The sequence below is a fragment of the Phodopus roborovskii genome, unplaced genomic scaffold, assembly GCF_943737965.1.
Source record: "Phodopus roborovskii unplaced genomic scaffold, PHOROB, whole genome shotgun sequence".
Taxonomy (NCBI): Eukaryota; Metazoa; Chordata; class Mammalia; order Rodentia; family Cricetidae; genus Phodopus; species Phodopus roborovskii.
Window position 1 is genome coordinate 20,973,062 of NW_026125052.1, and position 13,595 is coordinate 20,986,656.

At 46.4% G+C, this 13,595-nt stretch overlaps 1 protein-coding gene across 7 annotated transcripts in view; it reads right to left on the minus strand.

Moving 5' to 3' along the window:
• Strada (STE20 related adaptor alpha) overlaps positions 1 to 13,595 on the minus strand; it is a 30,400-nt gene that overhangs the window by 4,967 nt on the left and 11,838 nt on the right. For 4 of the 7 annotated variants that reach the window (XM_051179150.1, XM_051179145.1, XM_051179167.1 and 1 more), the window contains exons 3-8: positions 6,355 to 6,457; positions 5,944 to 6,065; positions 4,073 to 4,181; positions 3,869 to 3,992; positions 1,065 to 1,236; positions 529 to 633 (exon numbers count right to left, since the gene is read on the minus strand). In XM_051179150.1, the coding sequence (XP_051035107.1) occupies positions 529 to 633; positions 1,065 to 1,236; positions 3,869 to 3,992; positions 4,073 to 4,181; positions 5,944 to 6,065; positions 6,355 to 6,457 (735 nt within the window). Of the gene's footprint in view, positions 1 to 528; positions 634 to 1,064; positions 1,237 to 3,868; positions 3,993 to 4,072; positions 4,182 to 5,943; positions 6,066 to 6,354; positions 6,458 to 8,090; positions 8,173 to 13,505; positions 13,535 to 13,595 lie in introns of those variants that run through there. The other 3 variants (XM_051179139.1, XM_051179134.1, XM_051179175.1) reach the window with 2 other exon arrangements.

Genomic DNA, 13,595 nt, shown 5'->3' on the forward strand with positions numbered 1-13,595 from the left:
TAGGTCTGCCAGTCCACGAGCAGACTGCACCACTGGCCTGAGCCAAAAGGCAGGCAAGTGCAGGGTTCTACAGCATGCAAGGTCTACAGTGTGTTTCAGAGTACAGTGGCACACAACCAGAGATGCCTGGGACTTGAAATTGGACACTGATCTTTTGTACTTATCAAGGAAGACAGGACATAGCTGATGAGTTTATAAGGATTGGGCAGCTTAGCTAGGCATAGTAGTAGAGCATGCCTATAATCCCAAAACTTGGAAGCTGAGGTAGGAGGATTACTCTAAATATGCGGCCGCTCTCTGCACTCACTGTCCTACTTGCCCCACCCCATGGGTTGGGCTCTGTGACCACAATATTTATCACCAGAGGAGGGAACAAAGAATTGCACAAGCACCCCTCCAGCAAGCGGTGGGAAACTTTTTGAATTAAAAAGACTATCATGTTATTACCCATGTCAGTCAGTACCCCAGCGGCAGTCATTTGTGGGAGGCAGAGGTGACAAGGAAGGGGACACAGGACTGAAGGCTCACCTGAGTGGCAGGCATATCCTTGAAGGGCACATGGCCATTAGCTAGTTCACATGCTGTGATCCCCACACTGTAGATGTCAGACTTGGCATCGTAACCCTGAAGATTCTAAGAAGAGAACAGCCACGGGTGACTCCATTTGCAGCACTGGCCTTTCTTAAGTAAGGAGGGGTAAAACTGAGGAGGTGGTGACTGCTGTCCCAGGCAGGACCAGGCGCTGACCACGCTCCCATGCTCCTCACCGTCTGCTGCGGATAACTGTTTGGTGCTGCTACGAAGTGAGCAGGCGCACTGGGATGGGTGCCTGCTCAGCAAAAGGACCTACAGCACAAAGTATGTACAGAGAGAATGTCCCTGGGGCATTTACTAAAAGTTGGGGACCCCACACATCCACAGCAGCAGGCAATGCCTTGCTGAGTGGGTGCTAAGACACACCTGGCCAACAGGACTCTTCCTCCAGAGCCTCTTACTCTACCAGAATTGGGGAGAAGCTCCACCCCAGCAAATTCCTGTGCCTCCTCGGGCCCAAGGACACAGACCTGCTGGAGGACTTCTGGGCTGAGCCACGGCAGGACCTTGACACTGTATTTTGGAAAATCGTGGACCGCACGCTGCCGCTGCCCGTGGCTGATCATGCTGAGGTTACTGCGTAGACCAGACAGGTAGACCTTCCCATCCGTAGAAATCAGAATGTGGCTGGCCTTGACACTCCTGAGGGGGGGATGAAGACATGTGCATGGCCAATGCTACAAATCTGAAGTCTTCAAGTATTAGACCTGGCGAACTCTCACCGGTGTGTATGTCTAACCCATGCATAGAAAAGTGCATCTCATACATACATAAATGTATTTATGACCGTTTTCAAACATGCCTAAAAACAAGAAAGTAACATGGCCCCATTCCATTAGATTTTGTTTAGTTGGTTTTTGTTTTGTTTTGTTTTGTGTGTGTGTGTGTGTGTGTGTGTGTGTGTGTGTGTGTGTGTGTGTGTGTGTGCAGGGTTTTGAGACAGGGTCCTCTTTGTAACCCTGGCTGTCCTAAAAACCATCCTGTAGATCAGGCTTGCCTTGAACTCATAGAGATCCACCTGCCTCTCCTTCCCAAGTGCTGGGATTAAAGGCATGTGCCACCACACACAGACACTTGATTTAAAAAGAAAGAAGAAAAAAAAAGAGGTTTATTTTTAATTATGTGTATAGTATCTGTGTGTGAGTATGTGCATATGAGTGCAATGCCCACGGTGGGCTGGAAGACAATGTCAGATCCCCTAGAGCTGGAGTTATAGGCAATAGTGAACTACCCAATGCAGATGCTGGGAACCGAACTCAAGTCTCCTGCAAGAGTAGTAGATTTTCTTACTCACTGAGCTGTCTCTCCAGCTTGGAGATTTATTTTTTATTGTAGTCATATGTATGGGGGTAGGAGAGTGGGTGTGTGCATGTGCCTGCAGGGGCCCGAGTTGTCAGAGCTCTTGTAGCTAAAATTACAGACAACTGTGAACCATTCAATGTAGGTGCTGGGCCCTCTATGCTCTTAACTGCTAAGCCATCTCTCCAGCCCTATGTTATCATTATGTTTTTTGTTTTGTTTTTTGAGGCAGGGTTTCTCTGTAAGCCTCTTTGGAGGCTGTCCTGGAACTAGCTCTTGTAGACCAAGCTGGGCTCGAACTTAGAGATCTGCCAGCTTCTACCTTTGAGTGGGCTTGTATTTTAAAACTTACTGTGTCGCTAGTATCAAAGTACCCTCTAAATGTGTGTCTTTCTCCCCACAGATTAGTGCAGCTCTCACTGTTGTCTTTGAAGAAGTCTCTGTGCTGTGGATGCTGACTAATCCAGACCTCAATCAGTATTAGTCAGCAATGCAGTCCGTAAGACCTGTGTTCTCTGGACACGTGACCACAGCACTCATGAACTCACAGAAACCGTGGCTGCCTGTATAGGACCCTAGCATTCTAGCATGGGGGAGAGAGGAGCTCAAGAGCCTCTATCCCTGACAGGCTGATGGCTTCTGGGGGAGGGAAAGTCAGTTTTATTCAACAGTGAGACCCTGGCATGTCAGTCATGTTCTAGTGGATAGTCCCAGCCAACCTGGAACTCAATATGTGGTCTAGGCTGGCCCCAAAGCCTTAATGCTCTGAGATGTGTGCCATTCTTACAGGCATGCACCACCACACCAGGTAGACTAACGATTTTTATTTGTTTGCTGTGTAGTCCTGGCTGTCCTGGAACTCACTCTGTAGACCAGGCTGGCCTTGAACTCACAGAGATCTGCCATTCATGCTCCAGTTGGGAAGTGCATATGTGTGGCTTTAAATTCACCTAATTGTTTTCTGTTAAGCAATTCACTCCTTTCTTACTTAGTGCAGACTTCAAGACTCATCCTTGTTGCCATCTGTACACATTGTATTCTCGATTCTAATTGGCAACTCTAGCCCAGGGACCTACCATTTCCCATCCTCCAGGGAGACACTCAAGACACCTGTACTCAGTGCAAATGTAACAGACGGCAGCTTGCAGCAGACGTCAGCCCGCAGGTCCACTGATGACACACAGCCAGAGCTAACGATGAGCCTGTGTCCATGCCCCTGACTGGCCACTCTGGGTCCCATCCAGTCTCCTAACCACTGCAATGTGACATTGTGTCTTCATTTGTGGTTCTAGGATCATTAGGGCTGAGTGTGTGTCCCTGAAACTGCTGGAGTCTGCTCTGTTGTGACCTTCCATCCTGCCGCTCTGCTGTCCTCTCTTGTTTTGCAGGATCTTGTTGCTCATGTATGTTTAGACAAAGCTGACATCTGTCATTCTGGTACACATTACTTTGTTCATAGTGCCATTTACAAGAAAGAAATCTTTAAAACTGATATAATCATATTTATCATTTTCTTGATTTATGCTTTTAAATGTCTAGCTCGTGTGTATCTAGGTCCCAAAACCATTACCACACACTGCCTTCTTCCTAAGTCTGCAATTTGGGGCTTATGAGGTGGCTGAGTGGGTAAGGCACTTGCTGGCAAGCCTTACAACCTCAGTTTGATTCTTGGAACCAATGACGTGGACAGAGACCTCCAGTTCCATTGTCTTCCCCATTATGAGCTGGTTTTCCTGACACTAACCTTAACTACCCAATCTGTCTTTGGCCTGGCCACGGGCCTGCTTTGAGACACACAGGAGTAAGCCAGGGGGTCGGGGTCTGGGGCCAGTGGTCCACAGTAGATGGTCCTCTCACAGGATAAAGATCAAGTGACTTCAGCACTGACTGTCCTCCAAGGATCAAGCTCAGAATCCAGACCCTTGATTCTGATCTCTAGCTTCACTAATACAGGGTAAAGTGGCTTGGAACACACCTGTGCACATAGCCCATGTGGTGGATGTAGTCCAAGGCCTTTAGCACCCCCTGCAGGATGTATGCAATCGCCAGCTCATTCATGCCATCCATGAAGTGTGTGCTGATGAGGTCCTTTGCAGAACCTGAAAAGGACGCCAAGAGTAACAGGAGAAAGAAAACAGCACAGAAGGAACGGCAAGTGTTCCAGAACCTTCCCACTCACCATATGCCATGAATGATGTGACGACCCACAGCTCATTGTCTGAGATGAAGGTGGCTCGATATGGCACTATATTGGGATGGCTGAAGAGTTTAGAGACATGGAGCTCCCCCTGAAAGCAATGGCAAAGCTGAGGTCAGGGTCACGAATGGCATCCAACATGAAGACGGCAGGTTATAGTGTGGAGAACTAGATCCTTCTGGATGCTCTCCTCAGAGTCCTTCCATCCTGACTGAGGAAAGCCCCTTGATTTGCCCACTTAGCCTTTGGATGGCCCTGCCAGCCACCAACACCCAAGAACCTCAAGAAGCAACCCTTCATCATGCAGGGTCACTGCTGTCAACACAGTGAGAGTGGGCCACCTCAGAGATGGCTGAAGCCTTGGAAGTGACTCACTTAACCCAACCTTTTAAAGTCAAGAGCACAGTCCCAGCTCCAGCGCTGAGGTAATAGGACTTTAAGTTTGAGGCGAGATGCTATCTAAAAACAAATAAATAGTATTTTCCCACTATACATCAAAGTGTAAGAGTTGACTGAACTAACAGACAATTGAGAACTATGGACTACAAGGAGACATTTCCTAGTACCTTGACTGGGGACTCCTTTCCCAGAAGCAGGTATATGAAACATTAAAAAAAAAAAAAAAAAAAATCAGCCAGGTGGCGGTGGTGTGGTGGTGCACGCCTTCAATTTGGCACTTGGGAGGCAGAGGCAGGTGGATCTCTGAGAGTTCGAGGCCAGTCTGTCTACAGAGTGAGTTCTAGGATAGGCCTAAGCTACAGACAAATCCCGTCTCAAAACAAACAAACAAACGATGAGCCAGGGAGATCTGTCATCCCGGTGCTTAAAGTAGTGGTTCTCAATCTTCCTAACCCTTCAACCCTTTAGTGCAGCTCCTCATGCTGTGGTGACCCCAACCATATAATTGTTTCTTGGCTACAGTTATGAATGGTAATGTAAATATCTGATATGTGACCCCAAAGGTTGAGAACTGATGGCTCAGAAGGCTAGAACAGGAGGACTGATGAGTCTGAGGCCAGCCTGGGCTATATGAGTTCTAGACTATCTGGAATGTGAGACCCTATCTCCAAATATAATAAAAATCAAACAAAAGAGCCAGAAATTTCAGGTCCCTGGCCTTTATGACCTAAACTGAGACCACGTGGGCAGTTATGGGCCTGTCTGCTGCTTCAGAGAATAAAATCCAGAAAAATAACATAGGCAAATGTTCTAGAATAAATTCAGTTTTCCACCACAAATAACTAAGTTAGCACAGGCCCCATCTAGTGACTGTGGAGACAGGAACTCAGACAGAGTGGTCAGGTGAGCAAAGTCACAGTCAGGTGAGCATCACTTGAAAACATGACTGCACACAGCCCGAGTCCACACTTTGCTGGGCACTATGCACACTGCTATCATAAGACCATGAGGAAGGTCATCTAACTCAGTTCCTATACCAGTTTAAAATCAAAAGCCATCTACAGCAAACATAATGCTAAGGCTCAGAAAATGGCCATTGGTGGCAGAGCAGGTGGCCCTGCCTATAACCAAGACTTCCTAAGACTAAGTCCCAACAAGTTGCTCTGCTATGTTTGCCTTGAAGGCATGCTATTTAGCCTCTCTGAATAATGCAGAACAAAGCAAAGAGAAATATTTAAAGAAGAAGGGACAACTGGGCTGAGTAGCACCACAGCCTGATGGACGGTGTCAAATGTGTAAGATCCTTCACCGAATGTGTAAGATCCTTCACCGATGCCTCATGACCTCTGGACAGAGTCCACCTTAGTTTCCTGAAGAAACTTGCAGAGGACTGAGATGATATTGCTATGTAACTGGGAGCCCACCCTCCAAGGGTGACACCCACGCTGTATTACCTGCAAGAACGTCACCATCTCATTGGAACAAGCTTCTAGGTTGATCCTTCGTACTGTCACATACTCTCCGGTTGGTTTGTACCTGGCTAAATTCACTGTCATTAAGTCTTCAAATCCTTTACCTAAAAGAAAAGAGGAATGACTTAAACAAAAACAGCCACAAAGATTTATCTACTCTAAAGAAAAGGGGGCGCAATTCCAGCAGGAAATTGTACTAGGATGTCCACCACTGCCACTTTCATAGCTGACATTTCTAGGTTTCCCCATCAGTCTTTCTCAGGCAACCGTCTCCGTGGGCTATGGCCTCCTAGCAAGGATTTCCTCCTAGACTTGCAGGAAACCCATAGAAGCCCATTGTCACCACGAATCCTCGAAGCTAGCTGAGGAGGCCGGTGAGTTCCTGGGAATTACCTATGACAGTAAGCAGCTCATAACAGCCACCCTCTGGCAGAAAGCTACTCATGATCTCCGGTTTAGAGAAGGATGCTATGGACTCTGAGCTTGCCTCATTGGCCTAAAGAAAAAGAAAGAAAAAGAGGTTAGCTGAGAAAATGGGGAGGGACAGAGGCGGCACCAGATGCATGAGGAGACTCTCTTCTACGGCACACACAGCAACCCTGGCTGTCGCAAAGAAACAGTGCTGCTCTACCTGAAGAGGGCACAACACACGGGGTTCAGGACGTGTGAGGACGACTGTTCCAGGCAACCGCTACTCTACCCGTCCTTTCCAATGACTGTCTGCTAACATCTACCAAGTCCGTGGCTGGGAAAGGAAGTATGGAGAAAGACATGAAAAAAAAAAAAAAAAAAAAACCTAGAGAGCCAGGGGTAGAGAAACACAGGGTTCAGCTCTCTGCTTCACTGGGGTCCAATGTTTAAGGCCCCAACTGCAAGATTCTAAATAGTGAAAGCTGCAATCCTGCACTAGAGCAGTAGTTCTCAACTTGTGGGTCTCCACCCATTTGGGGTGTCATATATCAGCTATCCTGCACATCAGATATTTACATTATGATTCATAACAATAGCAAAATTAGTTATTTTATGGTTGGGACCAGCACAACATGAGGAGCTGTATTAAAGGGGCACAGCATTAATTAGGTTGAGTGAGAACCACTGCACTAGAAGATGGTGCTCGAGGGACCCCATTCCTTTAGCAAACCAAGAGTCCAGGCTAGTCATTCCTGATGTTCCCAAGAGATGGGAGAGCAAGTGAATCCCTGGGCTACAGGCCCAGAGTCTGCATGCTCCGCCTCCTGGGTCCCTGCCCCTCAGGCTGCGGATGAAGGCAGCTATCAGCCACTGAGAGTGTGAACACCTCTAGCCTTCGAAGTCCTGAAGGAAGTGACCAGCAATGCTAAATGTGGGAAGGAAAGCAGTGCACAGCAAGACAGCTTCACAGGCCTGCCTGCCTTCTAGACCCAAATGCATTCCCAAGACTTGGGGAGAGGACTTCTCTCCTTGACCTTCTTCCTACAGGTGTGTCTAGCTGGGATGGAGAAATCTGAGGGCAGCTTCCTATGCCGTATGCCAGTCATAAGCCTGGCCTCAAGTCACATGTGATGGTGGGGACAGGAGGATCAGGAGCTCCAGGCCAGCTCCAGCAGACCCTGTCTCAGAAAGCCCCACACTAGATGAAGAGGTGGGACAGACAGGAGGTCTTTGTACACCAGGCTGGCCTGCCTTTGAACTCCTGAGTGCTGGAGTGAGTATCTTGGCTCCCTGAAACTCACTACACAGCCCAGGCTAGTCTGCCTTCTAAGTGCATACCACCACACTAACACTCATTTAATAACAAAATTGAGGGCCAAGAAGGTAAACAAGTTGCTAAAAACTTAGAACGTGATTACGTGACACAGATAAGATCCAGGCCTCTGCTGGGAAAACTGTCCCAACTTTGAGTGTATCTGGTTTAAAACAATTAATAATGCCTATCTCCATAAAAAAGCCAAGTGGCTCTGCCTCAGCACACTTAACACCACTTAAAATGAGTGGTGGAGACATGGCTCAGTGGTTAAGGGCACTGACTGGTCTTCCAGAGGACCAAGGTTCAATTCCAAGCACCCACATGGCAACTCACAAAAGTCTGTAACCCCAAGATATGACAGCTTCAAAAAAAAAAAAAAAAAAAGATACCAAAAGTTAAACACCTTTGTCCCAGCACTGTAGAGGCAAAAAGATCTCTTGTGAGCCTGAAGCCAGCCTGATTTACATAATGAGTTCCAAGACAGTCAGAACTACATAGAGACACCCTATCGAAGAACAAAACAAAAAATGAGGAGGGAGTAGGGATTAAGAGAGCCACTAATAGGGCTCTTGTTGAGCAAAATGGATCCCTATTAATACAGTCTATTTCCAATTTAATCCTTTTCCCCCTGTTTTGTTGAGACAGGTCTCTCTGTGTAACAGCTCTGGCTGTCCTGGAACTCATTTTTTAGATCAAACAGGCCTCAAACTCACAGAGATCCACCTGCTTCTGCCTCCTGAGTTCTGGGATTAAAGGTGTGTGCCACCACTGCCCGGCTGCCTGCATGTTTTTTAAATTATTTCCTGTGTGTTATTATTGTGTGTTATAATTACACATGTAGGTGCATGCACACTGCTTTGGAGGTCAGAGAACATCTCTGAGGAGTCAGTTCTCTCTACCTTTAAATGGTAGAACGGGGAACTGAAGTCAGGCCACTGGGTCTGCACAGCCAGGACCTTTGCCTCCGAAGCCACATTGCAGCCCTCTTGAATATTCTTGCCCTCACTAAAGCCAGCGTTTGGCTCACAGGAAGCCTGGTGTGGGTTACTATCAGATCTAGTCTCTGCTCTGGCCTCTGAGTGCCTCTAAGGTTAGGCTCTTGCCCACCTCACTGCCCCCATCCCCCTAACCAATCACTTCCCCCACACAGCACGCATGTCTGTGCTCTTAGTGAACCTGTACCAATCCTTTCACCTGGGAAAGTTTTTTTTAAATTTATTTTTATTTGGTGTCCTGTTTCAGCTTGACACAGCTGGAGTCAGTTGAGAAAACTGGCTGAGTGGAGAAAAAATGGCTCCACCCGATGGGCAGTAGGAAGTCTAGGGCATTTTCTTGATTAATGGCTGCTGTGGGAAGGCCAGCCCTCTGTGGGCGGTGCCACCCCTGGGCAGGTGGTCCTGGTTGGTATAAGAAAGCAGGCTGAGTGAGCCATGGCGAACAAGCCAGTCAACAGTGTTTCAGTTCCTGCTTCCAGGGTCCTGCCCTAACTTCCCTCAGTAAGACAAGAAAGCGGTAAGTTGAGACAAACCCCAAGTTTCTTCCTTAACTTGCTTTTGGGCATGGAGATAGAACTTGGTAGCAGGTTCACGGGTACTGCTGGACAGCCCTGATCATGTTGTCTGGAGGAGGACTGTAGACAATTCAGAACTTTGAGGTGGAAAGGCCTTTGAGTGCTTAGACCTTAATGGGCTGTGCTAGGGGAACTTAACAAACAACACTGTTGGGAGCAATGTCTGCCTCTGGGTTCCTGCCTCAGCTTCCCTCGGTGATGGACAACAAGCTGTAAGATGCAATAAGCTCTCTCCTCCCTAAGCTGCTCTTGGTCATGGTGTTTATCTCACGTGTTTTGTGTGCACATAGTTAAGTGCACCAAGTGTATGCAATACTGTGGGGGTCAGAAGAGGGAGCCAGACTGCCTGGGACCGGAGTTACAGATAGTTCTGAGTCACTCATGGGTGCTGGGAACTGAACCTAGGTCTTTACAAGAGCAGCAAGTGCCTTTTCCCTTTGAGCCATCTCTCCAGTCTCTTTAACTTGATCACTCCTATTTGGCTACAACTTCCATCCCCATTATTTTTTGTTTTGGTTTTGAGACAGTATCATATAGCCCAGGCTTACCTCAAACTCTACGTAGCCGAGGCTGCCCCCGCCCTATCTAATTGTACATCAAACACTCACATGCTCCTCATTCTCTCATCACTGTCTTCTTATCATTTAGATCTCAAACCCTTCAGAGATGACTCTGCCCAGCAAAGCAGAGTAAGCGTCTATCACTTTATTATGCTACCCCTGCTTTACATTCTTCACAGAAGTCATCTATTTCCTGTCAACTCCACTAGAACATGTTCCAGATGAGGTTCCAAAGCTACACAGGGAAACCCTGTCTTGGAAAACAAAACAAAACAAAACAAAACAAAGCAAAAGGCATTTTTTAAAAGTGAGTAACTCTATGACCCTGATGAGAAGCTTTCTCTCCATTTCCAAACTTCTTGAACTTACTCTAGTTTGAAAAAGAGATGAGGAAAACAAGTGAGTCTCAGAGTGAAATATTTATCGTGCATGTTTTTTTAATGTGTGTATTTTAAGTGACTCTTTGGTGATCTACGAATGGGAACTCCTTTATTACCTTGGTCCTATTCACCGGCAGGGAGGTGTACATGACACACTACCTCCTGAGCTCCACTATGGCATTACTTGTGCATAGGCAGGGAAAGGCTCAATGAGCTGCTTACTAGTAACTTAACAAAACTTCCATGATCTACAGAAAATGACTGGAAAGGGTAACCTTTACAACTAGTTTTTTAGGTACTGGGAAATGTGGAGCTGCAGGAGATGAACTAGTATAGAGGCTGCTGTGGCTTCTACATGGTTCTGCCTGACTCACCACAAACCATTGTAAACAAGGCTCCCGCTCTGTGGTTTGCCACAGTCAGAGGCCCACTTTCATTAGGAAAGCAAACAAAGCAGGAAAGAGAGGGAATGATTTTGTAAACAGGATGGAAATATTTTAATGTTCTCTGTGTAATTTAAGATTAGGCAAACTATGTAATCAACTTTAGGTCACCTGCACAGCTACATTTCTACACTCCTCTAGCAGAGACTTGAAATAAATTATGCATCTGGACTGGTTTCCATGGCTGGACTTAGAATACAGAAGGATTTCTGAGAGGTCTGGTGTCCTGATTAGTTTTCTGTCAACTTGACCCAGCTAGATATATCTGGGGGTTGAAACCTCAAATGAGAAAATGCCTCCATTAGACTGGCTGCAGGCAAGTCTGTAGAGAATTTTCTTGATTAATCACTGGTGTGGGAGGGCCCAGCCCACTGTGTGTGGAGCCAGCCATGGGCAGGTGGTCTAAGAAAGCTGCCTGAGCGAGCCATAGAGAAAAAGCCTGTAAGTGGCGCTCATCCATGGCATCAGCTTCTGTTCCTGCTTCCAGACTCCTAAAGTTTAAGTTCCTGCCTTGACTTCCCTCAACAAACAAACTCAGAACATGTAAGCTAAATAAGCCCTTTCCTCCCCAGCAGCACCACATTTATGGGGTACTGCTGTGACAGCCCGCTGGGAAGACTGTAGCGGAGTTGGAATTTGGGGCTGACAAAGCTGCTGAGTACTCAAGAGTTCACCGGGCTGTGTGGGAACCTGGGAGACAAAGCTGAGTGTGGAGGGAATGATGGAGGGCTGGCTTGAGACGTTTCGGGAAGAAGCAAGGACTTATCTATTGGGGCTGTTGGTGTGATATTTTGAACTAAGAATTTGTGGTCTTATCAGCTAGGGTGGAAAAATCATCTGTGATTAACGTAAGACCAGAGCCACTAAAGTGAACCCTGTGCTCTGTCAGAACAGGGTTAGCTCATCAAACGCTCCCAGAGTTTAAAAGTCTATGTTTAGAGCAAAGGGATGAAATTTTAGCTCATTAAACACAGCACAGCAAAGTTACACCACTGCAACCTGGGATCTCAAATTGCTCAAGGAAAGATACTAAATTTGTTCATTTTTTTTTTCTTTAGGGTCCCATAACATTAAACATTTTACTTGTTTTGAAGCATTTATTTTAAAGACATATAAGCCACTGACTGACACCTAGAAATGACCATAAAACAGTAGCATTGTTTAAAACAAAATCCAATACAGCATAAAACAGTATTCATGAGACACCACTAAATGAACACATTCAACTTTCTACAGGTTTCACCCAGGACAGTTTTTGCTAGACCATCAGCAGCTATGAGCATATGAAAATTATGTAATTAGTATTTCTTATGGAAAAAAATCTGATCTTATAGGTTTTTACATTTTTACAATTTTTATTTATTATATTTTGTCTACTGAATGAAAACACATTGGTCTGACAGGCACTCCTGAGAGACGGTGTAAGCACAGTCAGAACTAATCTGAGCATCATTATCCTTCACTCAGCCTCAAGCTGCCTACAAAACATGCAACCCATAGGAAGAGGGGTCTGCCAAGGAAAACATTCTGTTCTTATCCCTCCCAGTTCCCATCCTCAGCCCCACCTTTCAGGGTCTCACCCTTGAACAAACCGTGGTTGGCCTCAAACTGGTAATCTTCCTGCCTCAGCCTCCTGAGTGCTGGGACCACAGGTGAATGAATACCAGTATGCCCAGCCATTGTGCTCTCCTTTTATAAAATAATGATTCACATTTTCCAAAATAGCTTGGTACACTGTGCACATCTGGTACTATTTACTTAGGGAAAACAAAGCACACAAGAAGGGAAGACAGCAAGAATCTTGCAGCTTTTGCCAAAGCAGGGCGGTGGGGGTGGGGAGTGGGGGAGGAGGGGGGGCGTCTGTTTTGTATGGTTTTGTAGAGGGAAGGAAGAGAATTGAGTTTGAAAACTTTTGTCTTTTTCCAATTGCATATGTCCGTGAGTAGTGTGTGAGTGTGTGAATGTGCGTGTGCGTGTGGTGTGTGTGTGTGTGTGTGTGCGTGCGTGCGTGCGTGCGTGCGTGCGTGCGTGCGTGTGTGTGTGTGTGTGTGTGTGTGTGTGTGTATAGGTCAGTTTTCTCCTTCCACCCTTACATGGGTCCCAGGGATTATTCAGGCTGGTTTCTCACTTTGATGCCTATGCTTACACAAATTATGTCTTTACCAGCTGAGCCATCTCATCAGCCTTAGTAGCTCATGCTGGTTTTGAACTTGCTATGCTCCTGCCTCAACCTCACTCATGGTGGGGCTGTAGGTATGTGCCCTATGCCTGACTCTGGATGTATACTGTCTTCTGTCTTGTTCTGAGGGTGGCACTCAGGGCCTTCTGCATGTGTGACACAAAGTGCTGTACCCCACCCTAGTTTTGAGAGCTAGGATGATAGGTGTGGTATGTATCACCACACCTAGCCTAGTTTGTACTTTTTAATTTTGGTTTTGCTTTACAGTAAGAGAAATAAGGTCTGGCCTTATAAACCAGAGAAAAATCTGTATTTTCTCCGTAGACTGAAATTTACTGTTAATAGTCTACAGATGAGAAATTTGAAGCACCAGCCACTAAAACTGAAATTTCATACAGATGGACTTACTTTAGGGCAAGGGAGGGGTGGGTGGGTAATGAGGAGGCATGCAGGGGAGACTTTAACCCACTGATATGTCTCTGCACTTTAAAGTACACACAGAATTCTTTCCAGGGTGAAACCTGAAGGACCACAAATAAAAAAAGAAAAAGAAATCAAAATTGTACTACAAATCAAGCTGAGAAGACAAGACAGCAGAAGCCATGAGAGCCAGCAAAACACACAGTCTCCACAAGATGTCATCTCCATGCAGCAGCCAGAGAGCCAGAGCCCAGAAAGCCACTTACTTTTCTCCGAGTGTCACCCGGAGGCTGTTCTGGGGTAGAGAAATCAATTGTTGGCATTTTGTTGTTAGCAGACGACAAGCCCACATTCAA